At 45.5% G+C, this 15901-nt stretch overlaps 1 protein-coding gene across 1 annotated transcript in view; it reads left to right on the top strand.

Moving 5' to 3' along the window:
* The first annotated feature begins 1271 nt into the window (after positions 1–1271).
* Positions 1272–15901, top strand: part of Msra (methionine sulfoxide reductase A) — a 319877-nt gene continuing 305247 nt past the window's right edge. Inside the window, exon 1 of the mRNA NM_053307.2 lies at positions 1272–1417. Within this exon, the coding sequence (NP_445759.1) occupies positions 1282–1417 (136 nt within the window). The 5' untranslated portion in view covers positions 1272–1281. The remainder of the gene's footprint in view (positions 1418–15901) is intronic.

The raw sequence follows: 15901 nt of genomic DNA, 5'->3' as shown, positions 1-15901 counted from the left end.
CAAGGCAGGAAAGACAGAGGCAAGAGACCCACTATTCTGAACAATACAACTCTAAACAGTGCTTTTATTTGTTTTTTAAAACTCATTTTTTCCTTAGAAGGTAAGTAGAAATGTGTGCATTTTAATATATATCTTACTTACTAAATATTTATGGACTGTGGTTCTGGGGTACCTAACATTACACAAGTAGTTTCCTTTAACGTTACAAATTCCTCGGTTACACAGTATTTAGTTACAAAATTTTTCTTGCATATTTCCCATGTTCCATGAACCACAAAACAGAAAAAGCAAGTCAGTGTGTATCAAAGGGCAGAAAATTAGAAGTACATTTTTTTGACACACTTTTTTTTCCTTTAGTGATCAGGCTCCCTTCAAACCTTGGGATGGTTTCAGGCAAGGCCTTGTAGAAATAACCTGCTTGGCATAATTTCACAGCAAAAGCAAGCTGAAAGTAAACTGTTGAGACAAGTTGGCCCAGGGGACTTCTACATTATAAGGTAAACACCTTAATCTGTTTAACGTTGTGTGTCTGGCAACATTCTATGTTATACTAATCCTGATGTCCTTATATTTCAGTCCCACATGAACACAAAGTGGTAACTAAACCCACGGAGAAGCTTAGGTTCAAAGCTTCAAATCCCTGTGGGTGCTAATCCTTAGTTCCTTCCTTCATATGAAACTATCCGCCCATTTTGGCAGTGTGTAACCCAAAATCTCAGAGGACCTCTGAAATCACTCATCTAGTCCTAGCCACCTAAAGATTAAGGCTGGTGATTTGGTTTAGGAATATTCTTTCATAGTTTCAGAAGTCTGATCCAACTTCACCATTAATTTCACATAAACAGCGTTATGTGGGCTGAAGAACGTATTTATACATTTATACACACACGCACACTATATATATAGTTCACGTTGAGATCATTTGTGGTGTGGTGTGCTTTGGTTTTTCACTTTGGATCGATTCAATTTATCAAGATGGTCCCGAAAGAAACAAATGTCCTAGCTGTCCATCTATTCATCCTTTTATAGGTCTGCCTTTCTTCTACTTCGCTGCCTTTTTATGCACACACATTGATTTCCCTTTTCTACTTTGTGGTTGAGTGAGTACATCGCACCCGGAACCCTGGATGAGGAGGTGGGGAAACGGCAGGAACTCTAACTCCCCGTGGTGGCGCCCAGCCAGCATAAATTTTGGCCCGCGCCGCTTCACGTACTCTGGGAACTTTGTCCCTCAGAGACAGCCGGGCCTGGAGGTCTGCCCGCGAGACGGACACGCTGTCCATGCTCTCCGCCTCCAGAAGGACTCTCCAGCTCCTCTCCAGCTCCATCCCGGTACGGATGATGGGCGACTCATCTTCGAAGGTCATCAGCGCGGAGGAAGCTTTGCCAGGACGCACAGAGTCGATCCCCGTAGCAGGTACGACAGCATGGCTGCTGAGCATGCGCGTGGAGCCTGCGCACAGTGCCCTCCCGGAAAATGTGTGGGGCTGCGGGTGGGTCCCAGGTTGTGGTCTGCGCGTGCGCGAAGAAGCAGCGCCCCCCACCTTCTCCCGCTACCCAGCCCGGGAGGGGCCTGAGCTCAGCGGGGCAGTCTCCTGCCTGCCTGCTTCTCTTTGTTTGAGTCTTGCTCTGAAAGAATCTAGCGTTGGGATTGACCCAGTCCGTTTGCTGGTCTACAGCTCCGAATTTGGGGCTAGGAAGAGTATGATGGGTGCTTATCCTTAGTCTTCCTTCTCACCCAGGCCTCTAGGAGCGTTTAGCTGTGCCTCTTTACGGAAGCTCCGGAGGCAGAACTAACGTTGTGAACTTAGGTTTTGAAGTGGAATTTTAGGTCAGAGCTGGTTGCAAGAATCCTTCCCAGTTTGTAATTACTTCAAGGGCGTGCTGGGTTGTCTCCCCCTTTTTGCAGTTAACTCCTTGTACTATGGTTGAGGCCTCTAGGAGGTGTCTGTGCGTGCTCCCTTAAGCCTCCGGAGCACGCAGGACGCAGCTGATTACTTGTGTGACTCAGTTTTCTCCTTGCACCACTTAGTTGCACTGGAGTTGAATTCACATTGTAGCTCTTGTTGCCCTTTTACCTGGTCAGCCTCATCGTAATATTTCCAGCCTCTTGGGAGTATTTATCCCTGACAGGTTCTCACTGTCCCCAGTACAGAATTCAAGTTCATGCACTTGCCACTTGGAAAGGAACCTGAATATTTTAGAAAGAGTGTTTGGAGACAAAGAGAACGAATTATTTGGTAAGCTAGCAAAACCAGAAAAAGGTGGCCAGGTAAACTGGTTTTTCAGAATCATTTTATCTTCAGGCAGAGAGGGTTAGGGAGAGGAGTTTAGGTTAGGAGCTGACAAATCACTGTAGGCTTTAGGTATCTAGTTTGGACATAAACCTAGTGGCTGATGATCCGTTGACCTGGCCCATAATCACAAGGCTACTGGATACCTCTGTGGACAGTGGAACTATCTTATCTTGATCTCTTCAGACTTGAATGGGGAGAGAAGAGGCTAGGAGATTTTGCTAAGCCATTAACCTTGTGCTGCTCAATTCAAACAAACATTCCTTAAGTGCAAAGTAGAAATATGGTTGAATAGAACATGGAAGTTTCGACGCAGAGTTTTCTTTGAACCTTAAATACAGTGACAACCGCAGGCAACACATCCCAGGGGCTATCTGCAGCGAAGATGGAGGCAGGCTTCTGATACGTTGTGCAGCTGCAGAGCCTCCAAACTTAAGTGATTTTTCTAAAAGTCAAGTATAAGGGGAGCATGGGCAGCCATCTTGTGTCATGTCTCTAAGTCACATGGCAGACTAGAGGGTCTCTGGTAGGGAGGGATATAAAGTAACTGAGAGCAAGGGCGGCTAGAGACGTTTCTTAGGGTTGCCTTTGCTTCCAGCAACAATGTGCCTTACTATATCTTAGGAGTTTTGGTGACCATGGTGAATATGGAAGTCTTCATTTTCCTAGTTCAGAAGTTATAATCTTCTCCAATGCAGCCTCAGCACTCCTCATGTCTCTAATCATCCTAAGTCTGTTGTTGCCTGTACCCCTTTCTCTCAAGAGGTCTGTGGCCACTGGAGCCCCTTTCAGATGATAAGGCCCATCTCTTTAGGGTTGCTTCGCCTAGTTCCGGGCGTGTCCTGTTGTCAGATGCTTTTGGAGCTAAATTGGTCATCTCAGCTTCATCCTTCCCTTCTTTGTATTCTGTAAGGTGACTGCACCCTTTTAGCAGCTGCAGCCCAGTGGCAGACTGACATTTTGCAAGGAGGGAAGATCCAAACCTTTAAGCCTTTTTGATGTTTCTTTTCTCTGGGCCACCTGGAACGAATGGGAACATGAGCAGGCTTGGGTGACTGCTTCCATGGTAGCGTGTCAGACTGACAAGGCCGTTAGAGAGGTGCAAACGAATCAAGAGGAATCAGGAATATGATGTTGGTCAAGGTGTCATCTCGGGCTTTTGGGGAATTTGGTATTGGAGCAGCTAGGGAAACATGTAGGGTCAGACTGATGCTATTTCTAGCCTCACACCTTAAAAAAAGTTAAATCCCAAGCAGACAGGATGGTAATAGCCCACACTTACCCGTGTATTATCCACCAGGCACCATAGGAAACTAACTACATTAATACATTTAATTTTCACAAAAATAAGATGCTGCATTAACCATCATTATCCCCACTATGGGTGTGGAAACAGGCTAGGGAGATCAGATAACTTATCCAAGGTCACACAGTAGGGCTGGAAGATATACTATGTTCTAGAGTTTCTGATAGAACCGCTCTTCCCATGAATGTATATAATGCATGCAAATGTGTTGCTTTTGATATAGTCTTAATGTGTACCCCAGGTTGGTTTTGAACTCACTGGGTAACCCTCAGCAGTCTTCCTGTTGTAGTCTCCTGAATACCAGGATTACCAGGTATATAATACTGTGCAAGCACTCTTCAGTTAAGAGCAAAAAAATGAAATGAGTGCGGGAAAAGGAGAATTTTTTTTTTTTATAATTGTACTGTGAGGAAGGCCTTTGCATCCACAGCAAGAAAATCAAGATACTGGTAATTGGATTACATTAAAAGTCAGTGTGGGGTTAGAGAAGATGGCTCAGTTATTAACCACTTGCTGCTCTCCGGTGGATGTGAGTTCAGTTCCCAACACTTACATGGTGACTCACTACCATTTACAACTCCAGTTCCAAGGACTCTGACACCTTCTGGCATCTGGGGGCATGTGCACAGTGCACAGACTTGATTGTAGATAAAAAACCCATGCACATTAAATAATTTTTTTTTTTGGTTCTTTTTTTCGGAGCTGGGGACCGACCGAACCCAGGACCTTGCGCTTCCTAGGTAAGCGCTCTACCACTGAGCTAAATCCCCAGCCCCTAAATAATTTTTTTAAAAAAAGTCTTTTGTATGACAAAAATCACACAAGCAAAGTTAGAAGACAGCCTAGGTCACAGCATCATGTACAAAAGGCAAGGACTAGTTTCTCCAGTAGATTAGAAGCTTCTAGAATTTCATAAGAAAAAATGTCACAGTGATTACAAATCAGACAGAGGTTTTGAACACTTTATCCCCGAAGAAAGTATTAGTTAATTTTTAAACACATAAAAATGTTCAAGTTCACTCAGTGAGGAAAATGCAAATACCAGTTTTCCTTTTTTCACATTGGTAAAAATCCAGAAACAATGAGAGAGAGAGAGAGAGAGAGAGAGAGAGAGAGAGAGAGAGAGAGAGAGAGAGAGAGAGAGAGGGGCGCGCGCACTCTTGTGTGTTGTTAGATGGTGTCAGCCAGCTCCACTCTTATGGAAGGGAACTTGGCTGCATCTACCAACAATTTAAATGCACATTTACCTTCGAACTCAGGAATTCGATTTCTGGGGATTTGCCTTTCAGATTTGCTCACACACACACACACACACACACACACACACACACACACACACACACGCCATATGAGGACGGCACCAGGCTGTTGGCTGGAGCTTCATCTACAGCAGAGAGATTGGAAGCGTCATTGGTGCCCATCAACAGGGACTAGTTAAATGAATGATGGGTCAGACTCCAGGGTGCAGCACACAGGCAGCAAAGATGGGGCATCTCTAGCAACAGAGAGATTGCCAAGATGCAGGAGCTGCAAAGGCCGGGTCAGATCAGCATGCTGACTCCGTGTGGACGGACGGAGCAAGCTAACAAAGTCTGTACGCCTGGGGAAGCTTGGAAAGGGTGGCTGAGAAAGGAAAGGCCGGATTTGGGCTGTGCCATGGGATGAGGATGGTCGGCTGTTCCGGCTTTACACTTTGTGTTGTCTTAAACAACGCGCTTTGTCTAATGTGGCTTTGTTATTGAATTAAACAGCTACTTTGAAAATGGTCTCTGCTGTTTTTAGTCCAACCGGCCCCCTTTCTGTCATCCTTTGTCATACTTCAACTTAAAAAAATTGCTCTCTTTTTCCTTGTCAAGTATATATATTCCCCCAACTTGCTTTTGTAATCAAAATCTACATTTTGGCGTGATTTAAAAAAAAAAAACAACTCTAAATTTAGAGGGTGAAATTGGAATAAGTTAATCCAAGTCATTTTACATTTCATAAATATTCATTTTTATTGAAGCGTCGATTGTGGTGGCATGATTTATACAAAGGAAGGACCTTTGGGGACGGATTCCTTCCACTGTGGCGTAGAAGGCATTATGCGTTTCTTTTATGTGACTGGTGTACATAGATTTTTAAAAAAGAAAACGATAGGAAGCTGTTCTCCTTTTTAAAAAAATTCCCTAGTGTGTGATTAATTTCTAAATTGTAGGACGCAGAACTGTTATTTTTCTTCTCGCATCCTGCCCAGAGCTCTTAGATTGTTTTACGCTCTCTTCCAGAACCTTCTGTTTCCCTGCCGCCCCCGCTGGGGAAAGGCATTTCCCACCTCCCACCTTCTGATCTTTACCTCCCTCCCCTGCCTCTCTTCCCACCAGGCCCCCACGGAGCCCATCTTCTGCCTGACAGGATTCAGTGTTCCGCCTCTGCGGTCGCCCACGTGATCATATCCTTGCGGATTCCCACTCTGATCTTTTGATTTATTTCTTCATTAAATGCTTGCATAGGTAAAGTGTTGTATTTCCCACTATTCCTTGGTTTTACTCTTTCTTCAAAATTTGCCAGGCTTGAATCCTGTTTCTCTTGTAAACCAGCCCCTCCTCCCAAGGGCAGAAGTGACGGATGGCGTTCATCTCCACTGGACAGACCCTTGTGAGCTACTTCAGGCTCTTTCCCATCAACTCTCTCATTGCTACTGAGATGTTCTGCTGCCCAGTTACCAAATCTGTGCCTTATCTTTCTATGCAGTAATGAGGTCCTGGAGAGAGAGACCGTGTGTCACTCCTGGAGGGAGCCCTGTGCTCCCTGTTCGGGTCTGTAGTGCATTATAAAGGAGGATGCCCACACCAGACACTCAGTAATGACTTACAGATACTGGTCAGAGAATGGTCAATGCCTGAAAACGAATACAGAGAAGATGGTCTTTCCGTGTATCCATCATGTGAGCACTGTGTTGTAAAGCCAATTCTTTGTCTCGTCTGTGCTCTAAGTTGTTGCTCCAGCCCTGGTGATAGATCTGAGCCAGTTTCTTTACACTTACTCATGGTAAACTTTACTTTGGCCAGGATGTAGGGTAGGTTCCCCCATCTCTCAAACCTGAGCAGAGACCTTCTGGGTTCCTACAGCAGGGGTGTGTGTGTGTGTGTGTGTGTGTGTGTGTGTGTGTGTGTGTGTGTATGCGCATGCTCAGCACTATCAGATGGGCCTGGACCCGCATCTCTGCTTGGGGTGGGGCAACAGGAAATCACGGGAGAAGGGAGGGTGAAGACAACTCTATTGACTCTGGGAACCTGGATGGGTTAAGAGGCAGTAGGCTAGGCACAGGTTTTGAGGAGTGAATTGGTACCAAGCTTAGCAAGCCCAGCGTGGAGGAGGCTTCTTTACTGAAGTGTTCTCCATTCTTGCCTCTCCACAGGTCCCAGGGGCTTACAGTAGATGATTGGCCCCTTTCCCTTGAAAAGCCCCTCTCTGACCCTGCCACCCTGAACTAACAAAACATCCGATGCTGGCTGGAATACTGGGTTCTGCAGGAGGTGGTCCTGGGGTGTCAGTGTGTGGGGAGGGTGGGGAGGAGTGTTTTAAATCTTCTCAAAGGTACTCTTCCAGCTTTCTCCCTCATAAGTCCCTTCTGGGTCAGAGACTTACTGTAGCCACTGTGTGTGACTTGTAGTACTAGACATCAAACTGCTTAGTGGCAGGGGTTGTCTAACTGCTTGGGCCTGGGACACCGTAGGACAACAGTTACTTGTTGGACAACATGCTGTGTGCAAGGGGCCACTGTGAACAGTGTGAGGTATAATAAGAACATACGTGAGATATATCATTTGTTGTGACTAGCAGATAGTCAAGAAATGACACAGTGAAGGCTGAGGACATGGCTCAGTGGGTAAGGTGCTTGCTATACAAGCATGAGGGCCTGAGTTCAGATCCCCAGCACCAGTCTGAAAAGCTGGATGTGGCTTTGCACACATATAATCCCAGCACTTGAGAAGTGGATACAGGAGGATCCTGAGGGCTTGCAAGCCAGCAGGATAGCCAGTCAATGAACTCCATGTTTAGTGAAATATTCTGTTCCCCCAAACAAGATGGAGATGATAGAGGAATCTGTCTGATGTTGTCTCCTGACCCCCACATGCACATGCACATGCACATGCACATGCCTGCAGCTGCACCTGCACATACATGCTATGCTTAAACACTCATGTTCTCTGACCCTCACATGCACATGCACATGCACACACCTGCAGCTGCACCTGCACGTACATGTTATGCTTAGACACTCATGTTCTCTGGGCCCCACATGCACATGTGCGCACCTGCAGCTGCACATGCACATACATGCTGTGCTCTCATACTCATGTTCTCTGGGCCCCACATGCACATGCACATGCCTGCAGCTGCACCTGCACATACATGCTATGCTTAGACACTCATGTTCTCTGGGCCCCACATGCACATGTGTGCACCTGCAGCTGCACATGCACATACATGCTGTGGTCTCACACTCATGTTCTCTTACCCCCACATGCACATGCACATGCCTGCAGCCGCACCTGCACATACATGCTATGCTTAGACACTCACACCTGCCAGAATAAGCAATGTTGAAAACTAGACTGAAAAAAGTCTGGACAGACAGGGTGTTGAGCTGTTAGGCTTTGTGGTACTAGATTTTACATCATATCTGAAAACGTGACTGGGTACATGGAATTTCTGCAGCTAGGGGGAAATATCCCCAGTAGGAGTGGACCATGCCACTTTCCCTGTGACACAATGACATTAATTGGCCTCCACATCCCCTTCCTAACCCAGAATAAGCCCAGGATTGGCTTCATAGGGCAGGCTCTTCCCTGCTGATTTAGAGGTTGAGCACTGGGATTCCCAGTGGGCACAGGGGTGTCAGCATACTGCACTTCTGTCTTCTTGCTGCGTGTTCCTCTCCTTGTCATGCTTCAATCTAAATGTTGGTAGGAGGCTGGGAGTGTGGTTACATTGCCCTTCCCTGTCCTCTGCCTTCTCGTCTTTTCCCTGATGCCTGGCTGTTTCATGGCATCAGCCACCCTCACCATTGTGTGGCTATGGAAGTCCACATGGCATCATGTGAACACTGCTTTTTCATTTCCCAACACTCATGGGGGGATGGGCAGGGCTTTCTGTAACAGGATATGTGAGTGCACTGACTCCACAGTAATAGAGCCCATGTTCCCTTTCACAGGAGGGGCTGTGTGTGTCTAGTGGCTCCATCTCCCTTATTGGCCCCTTTTCTGTTGTTTCTCTGTGTGCAGAGGATAGCCTTTCTGCCCTGCATTTTGCATTCAGTCTTAGATATATTTGTCCCTGTATTTTCTGAACCCCTACACTTCTGACAGTGCCTTGTACTGCCAGAAACAGACCTTTGGCTTCCAGCTACTGACTTACTGGATGTTCTGTGCAAACACTTTCCCTTTGGTAAGATGTATGACAGTGTTGGCCTATGATATTTTGTATGGGGTCAGGTGAAAATCTCCACTGTAAGCTGGGCTTGCCATGAGAGGCAACAAAGTTGTTACCAGCATGAAGAAGACATGGGCCTTCTATGAGCTCCCTACCAGCCCCTCCTTTCTTCTCTCTTCTCTTTTTATATTTATTTAATTTTGGTGGTGAGGACAGTCTTACTTTGTTGCCTAGACTGACCTCAGACTTACTGTGTAGTTCAGGCTAGTCTTGAACTCACAGTGATCCTCTTGCCTCCGCAGTACTGGGATTATAGGCATGAGCCACTATAGCGGTGAATTTGGCTCCTGGCAGGTTGCACACACCCACCCACCCAGGAGCAATCTGGATTCATGACTAAAACACACACACACACACACACACACACACACACACACACACACACACACACACCACACCACACCACACCAGTTAATTTTTGACATGCCATGACTTGCTCAAAGTCTGGGCACTTCTAAACCTTCCCCTGCTTGCTAATGATCCCTCCAGTACTCTTGAGTCTCTGAAAACTTCCCCTGCCTCCCCAAGCTCAGTCAGGGAAGTGGCTAGTAACCACTTACCCAAATTCTTACATGGCTGGTTGGCTTTCTATCCTGCAGCTTACATCCCATCCTTTTCCTCCAAGTCATAATGACTCTGTCTCCCTCTCTCCCAGTTCCTAGTCCAAGCAAATCTAAAGGTCCCACCTCAGTCTGCCTGCCCAGCCATTAGCTGTTGGCTCTTTATTGATCAATCAAAAACCTACTGGGGACAAGGACCTTCAGTGTTTGGACACACAGGTTCCCCATTTTGGGGGTCAGATTATTTCAAAGCATTGGAACCAATCCCCAACACACCATTGTGCCTGGCTTGGTTCCTTATATTTCTCTTGCACACCTGCACAGTCTTTTCTCCCAAAGAAGTGGTTCATACTGACGCATAGGACTTAGCAGCCAGCCTTGTGCAAAGTGTGGGTGCCAGCTCACATGCACTCCTACACACTGAGATGTATGCAGCAGCCTGAGTGGAGCTGCCTGTCTCCTACACCCACCAGGGACTGTGGGGTTACCAGATGGGCAGCAGGGCCTATCGCAGAGGTCAAGGTGCACTTCAGGCACAGACACAGGCTGTACAGGACCATGGACTACCCCATGTAAATGGCTGCAGATTCCACAAGGGGAAGCTTTGTTTAGGGACAACTGGCTGAGTACAAAAGCAGTGGTGTAGACTCCATTACAGAAAAAAAAAATACAATACAAAACAAAACATAAAGATCTCCTCATCTTCCTCCCCTCCTTTTCTTCCTTCTTCTCTCCCCCTCTTCTTCTTCCTCTTCCTCTAGCTTTATGGCCCTTCTAGGAAACTACATGGATTTGCGTTAGTATCTGGCAGAAAAGAATGTCATTGTTCACTGTTTCCAGAAGATTAGGAATTGTCATTATAGATCGACTTCAGTGACATGTCTTTGGTTCAGTACTGAGCATTCCTTACTGGGTAATTGTTCCAGCTTGGGAATGTATTCTAAGTATTAGTTCTTTGTCATATAGGTGGCTTTTGCATGTGTTTTCTCCTATGAGGCATGTTCAACCTGTGGCTCATGAGCCACTTGCATCCTGGGGTGCTGTGAATGAAGCTTGACATGTTTGTAGATGACATCACACTGCCATGTGAGAAGGTTGGCATTCCAGAAGACTAAATTGCCTTGGTTTCTTTCTACTAAGGCCATTTGCAGCAGGAAGTGTGGTTTTGATGAGTCTTGGTTTAGTGTATGCTTTTTGTGTCAATCCTAAGAACTCTGCCTTGCCTCGACCCTAACGATCTTCCATGCATCATTTGTAAACTTTTTCTAGTTTTAAGTTTTTATTTAAGGCATGATGCATTCAGACTTGATTTTGTTTCAGGCTAGGGTTGAAGTTGGGCTGATGTTTTTAAGCAGAACACTGTAAACTAGTTGTCAACCTCAGGACCCCAGTTTCTTGGGAGACAGGAAAGATCACCACCGTGCCCACCACCAGCAATACACATCTGAACACTGCCTATTTTAAGTTAGTATCAGGCTCACCAAGAGAATTGCAGCAGTTAAGCTATAGGTAGGACAATACCCTATTCTATGGAGCAGAGACACGGCAAGATCAGTTTCAGGAGCATGTCTACGTCTCCATAGCCAGTCTGTCTTTCCCACAGGGCAGTTTGTTGATGAACTTCATTTTTATGCTGTAGTGAAAAGGCTGTGTCCCTTTCTGGTGGGTGACAGATAGTAGGGTTGGTCAGGTGTCATGGGACACACTTACTCAAGCAAAACAAAAACGCATATGCTGAGCTCGCATTATAGGAAACTGTAGCAGAATCCTGACACAGACTGCGTAGGTAGAAGAATTTCAGGGCCCAGGTCTGTCCTTAGGGAGCACAGTGGGGAGGTTGGTTGGGGGCAGGACACTCCCTTTCTCAACAGTTTTGTTTGATCCATGAATATTCAAGCATGAATCAGTATTTGTTGAATGCATCTCTGTTGATTTGGTTTTGTATTTGTTTCAAAATTATATATACAGGAGGCACATGCCTATAATTCTAGCAAGCTAGAGGCAGGGGTAGGGGATTGCAAGTTCAAGGCCAGCCTAGGCTAGCTGCATAGTGAGTTCAGGTCAGCCTGGGCTACATAACTAGATTCTGTTTTAAAAAAATCAATAGCTGTCACAAGCCACATGGCCATAGTTGTGAGGATCTGTTTGTTGGTTTTTATTCCTTCCCAGTGGTCTGTGTGTCTCTGTCAGTGCCAACTGTCTCTGTTACCGTAACTATAGACGGCTTTAATGCTGGGTAGAATGGCTCTTCCCACTTTATTATAATAAGGCTACACTTAGTGTATAAACTTTAGAGTAATCTTGCCCATGCCTACAGAAAATCTGTGATAGGAATTTCATTAAAACTGGAACTCAATCAGGAGACATTGATAACTTTGTCGGGTCCTCCAGTCTAGGGCCACAGCTTGTCTCATGTTTATTCAGGTTTGTCTTGGTTTCCAGTTTTTGTTCTTTCCAATGCATAGAACTCCATGCGTTGTTAAGTTCAGACTTAAACTTTGCAGGCTCTCTGAAGTGTCTTAACACTGATGAGTCTTCAGTTTTGGTCTTCATGTATTCATGTTGGCGCATATGCTACACCTGAGGTTTTGGATGCTGAGTTTGAGGACGTTGAGCCTTCAGCCTCACTGGCCTCCCATATTAGCTCTAGGATTTTTAAAAATTATTTTTACAGGCTTCTTGGCATTTTCTACACAGATAACATGTCATCTGGAAGTGAAGTTTTTAATCTGTGTACCCTTTGATTCTTTTTCTTGCCTTATTACAGTGATGAAACTTCCAATACTATCTCTTCCCCCACTCTCAGGCACCAAGAGGTCATGTCATCTCTAAGGTGCCATTAAGCACACTGTGGCTGCAGGGTTTTGCGGTACTGATTTGCAATCATTCCATTCTCCCACCATCCTCCTGGGAGTCTTCCTGTATGTGTCTTCTACCATCTTTTTTATCAGGGGAGCTCTACTGAAACACACGCAGGCTTGGTTTTGTTTGTTTTTGTTGTTGTCTGTGCCTGTTTCTGAACTCTAATGACACAACCGAGTAGCAGAGACATTTATCATCCAGGTTTCTGCAGAAAGGACTTTTGAAGACCCTTACAGTTTCAGAAACTCATTCTGGTTTCTCCTGTCTTTGCGGTCAGTTATTTCCTCACTTAGTGTTAGCTGGTTCCTTCCATATGAGTTTGTTGCTTTGCTAAGACCTAGAACCCAAGTCATTGTCAGGCTGTAGCCTCCAAGGGAAATAGGGAGATGGATGGAGGTGTGGCTGCCCCCCAAGATACTCCCCACCCCGTTTCCACTGCATGTTGGGTAGTTACCACATAAAAACCCCTATTAACACTGTACCTAGACAAGTCACTGTGTCCAGCTTACTGTCTGTGTTGCTGTCTTTCAGAGTGCTTGGAGACAGAAAAGATACGTGACTCTGGTGACCAGAAAGGGATCCAGTGGCCCCGAGTTCTATAGGCATGGACTTGTTAAATATTATTTACTATGTCTTGATTGCTTTCACCCCCTTTAAGGGAATGTCAGTCAGTTTGGCTTTGATGAGTTTCTTGCTTTGCCTGAAGACTGGGAGCCAGATGAACTGATCCGAGTCCCAAAGTGAGGAAACGTGCCCAGGAAAGCGAGCGTGCCCAGTCATCCGAATAGGAAGCATTGCGGTTCGGGCTTATTGGATGCTAATAGCAGAGGTGCTAAGCCTGGCATCTCCACACACATGTCACTGCAGCTTGTTGGTCTCTTCTCCACACCTGGCTCCTTCTCCACGGCACCCTTTCCTCAGCTCTCATTCTCCTTTTACTCCAGGTTCTTTCCTGAGCCCCGGCATCTCTTGTTCTCCAGCCATGTTGGATTCTCCTCTCTATGTCCTACACTGCCCCTTTCCCCACAGTTCTATTGTCAAGATGTCCTTTGTCGTTGTCTTACTGTGGCTTAATGTTACACAGTGACTTTGCTTGCACATATATGTGCACTTCTAGTTTTCTAAGTCTGGAGAGGCCTCGTTTGTTTGGACCTCTCACTTGCCTCTTCTTTGTCAGGTTACAAAGTACCTATGAATTAAACGTAAGTGAGAATGACCATGCTTAGACTCTATGATGCTGTGTTTGGAAGTTGTTTGTTCAATAAAATCCTTTTTGTATGCATAGGTCAATAATGATTAGTACTAATGGATCACCACAAACAGGGTGCCTTGTTTTCAGCTCCCCATGTAGTACAAGCTATCCAATTTTAGACACTTGAGTCTAGCTGCTTGTGTGTGTTCAATGGCTGGCTTTCCAAACTGTTATTTAGAAAAGCTCTGGGCTCTTAGCCTCTGTGTTACGGTTTGTGTTTAATATTTGGTGAGGGCGTGTCTTTCTACAAATATGGAAGCATACCAGTGGGTGCAGGAAATTGCCCCCAGGAAGACTGCAGAAAGTGTCTTTAAAAAGATCTGCAGTTGCCTGTAGTCTCCCCAAGGTTGTGTTAACATAAAATAGACATTGTTTTATGATTGAGAATCAAGAGATGATTTTATGATTTAACAAGTTCCGCACAGAACCTTTGCGAGCTTATCAGCAGTCACGTAACTGCCACGGAGACCACACAGCAATATGAGCCCCTGAATTTATTGCAATTGCTGGCTCCTTGAGTGCTGCTCACAGGCTTCTCCCTGGAGTCCCGCTTTCTTCTCTTGACTCGGTACGGAGATAGGAGATGCTCAACTCATTTCTTCTGCAGATGGGGCTTGTAATGCTGGGGATCACTGTCTGCTCACTGCTCTGCAGGACTTGTCGTGATCATGTATAGTGGCTGGTCCATATAGGCAATGATACTTGGAGTGGATTCCCTTCAGTTCCCTTTGTACTGTGTGTGTGCAGGCTTGTATACATGTGTGTGCACATGTATATGAATGTCATTTCTCAGGTGCATCTACCTTTTTCTTTTTGTTTGAGATGGAGTCCCTTACTGGTCTGGAGATGGCTAAGCAGGCTAGATTAGCTGGCCAGCAAGCTCAGGGATCCAGCCATCTCTAGCTTCCATCCCTCTAGCACTGAGATTATGGTCACCATGGTTGACCTTTTTAAAAACAATATGGATTCTGGGGATTAAACTCAGGTCCTCACATTATCGAGCTTCAGAAGTGGGTGCTCCGGTTGGGGAGAGGGAATCAACAGGCACTTGGCAACCATTCTTCATAGCCCCATAGCAAGATCTTGGATGAATCTGCCTCAATTTCTCCTTTCTGAAGTGGAGATAGTGGCTAGCTTTTGGTGGATGTTTTGGGTGATAAGGTAGGAGAGAGAGAGCTCAGCTTGGGGCCTGGCTCCTGACACCCAGAGACTGTCAGAGCACAGCTCACTGCTGCCTGGTTCTGCAAAGGCTGTGCCTGCTTCTCATCACTGCTCCCCCCCTGCCCCCACCCCCAACCTCTCGAGAGAGATGCAGTGTAGGTAGGAAGACAGCCAAGCCACAGCCTCATAGTGACTTTGACCCAGAGTGAGTTACAGTGTGCTTTTCATTACAGTTTGTCTCCCTGGCTGGTATTTCAATTCCCAGAAGTCTTTGCAGATAAAAACAAAAATCAGGGTTTCTCTCTGAAAATTTGATCACCCCCCTGCCCCCTAGTTCTCTACCTGAATATCAGAATTATTTTGGAGACTTTTAAAGACACCAAAGATGACAGACTTTTATCTTGGTAGCCACAAGCAGCAGTTGAATCTTACCGAGTTGCTTTGGATTCAGGAAACTGGAAAACTCAGGTGAGTTTTGATTGCCTGCTGAGGTTCCATCCCAGAGACACTGCCAAAGGCTCTCAGACGCCAAAGCTGTTTTGGGGGCACATGACATATTTCCTTGTCGTTTTGAAGAATCTCATGGGTATTTTAAGTTTAATCCATCTGATTTTGATCCAAATATAATTTACTCACAATAACTGGGAAACATTTGATACCAGAGAAGCCTGCTGGCATTCCTGAAACTTCTCTCTGGGGAAATAAGAAATCACATTTCTTCAAGAAGGAATCACACACCTACAATGTGTGCTTTTCTGCTTGTTTAACAAAGCCTGAGTTAAATATCAAATCGAGCAGTTCCAGACCGGTTATTTATTTATTTTTGAGTAGTTCTTTTTAACCATGCAAAGGGTATTTTCTTTGAGGCTTTCCCCCCTTTTATTCTGACAGTTTTCTCTGCTATACTCTCCCCAAACTGAATCCCAAACAATGATTTCAGACAATTTGAGGCAATAAAATGGTTTTGATGTCTGTGAATTAACGATGT

The sequence above is a fragment of the Rattus norvegicus genome, chromosome 15, assembly GCF_021556685.1.
Source record: "Rattus norvegicus strain SHRSP/BbbUtx chromosome 15, alternate assembly SHRSP_T2T, whole genome shotgun sequence".
NCBI lineage: Eukaryota > Metazoa > Chordata > Mammalia > Rodentia > Muridae > Rattus > Rattus norvegicus.
This window is presented reverse-complemented; position numbering and strand designations above follow the sequence as displayed.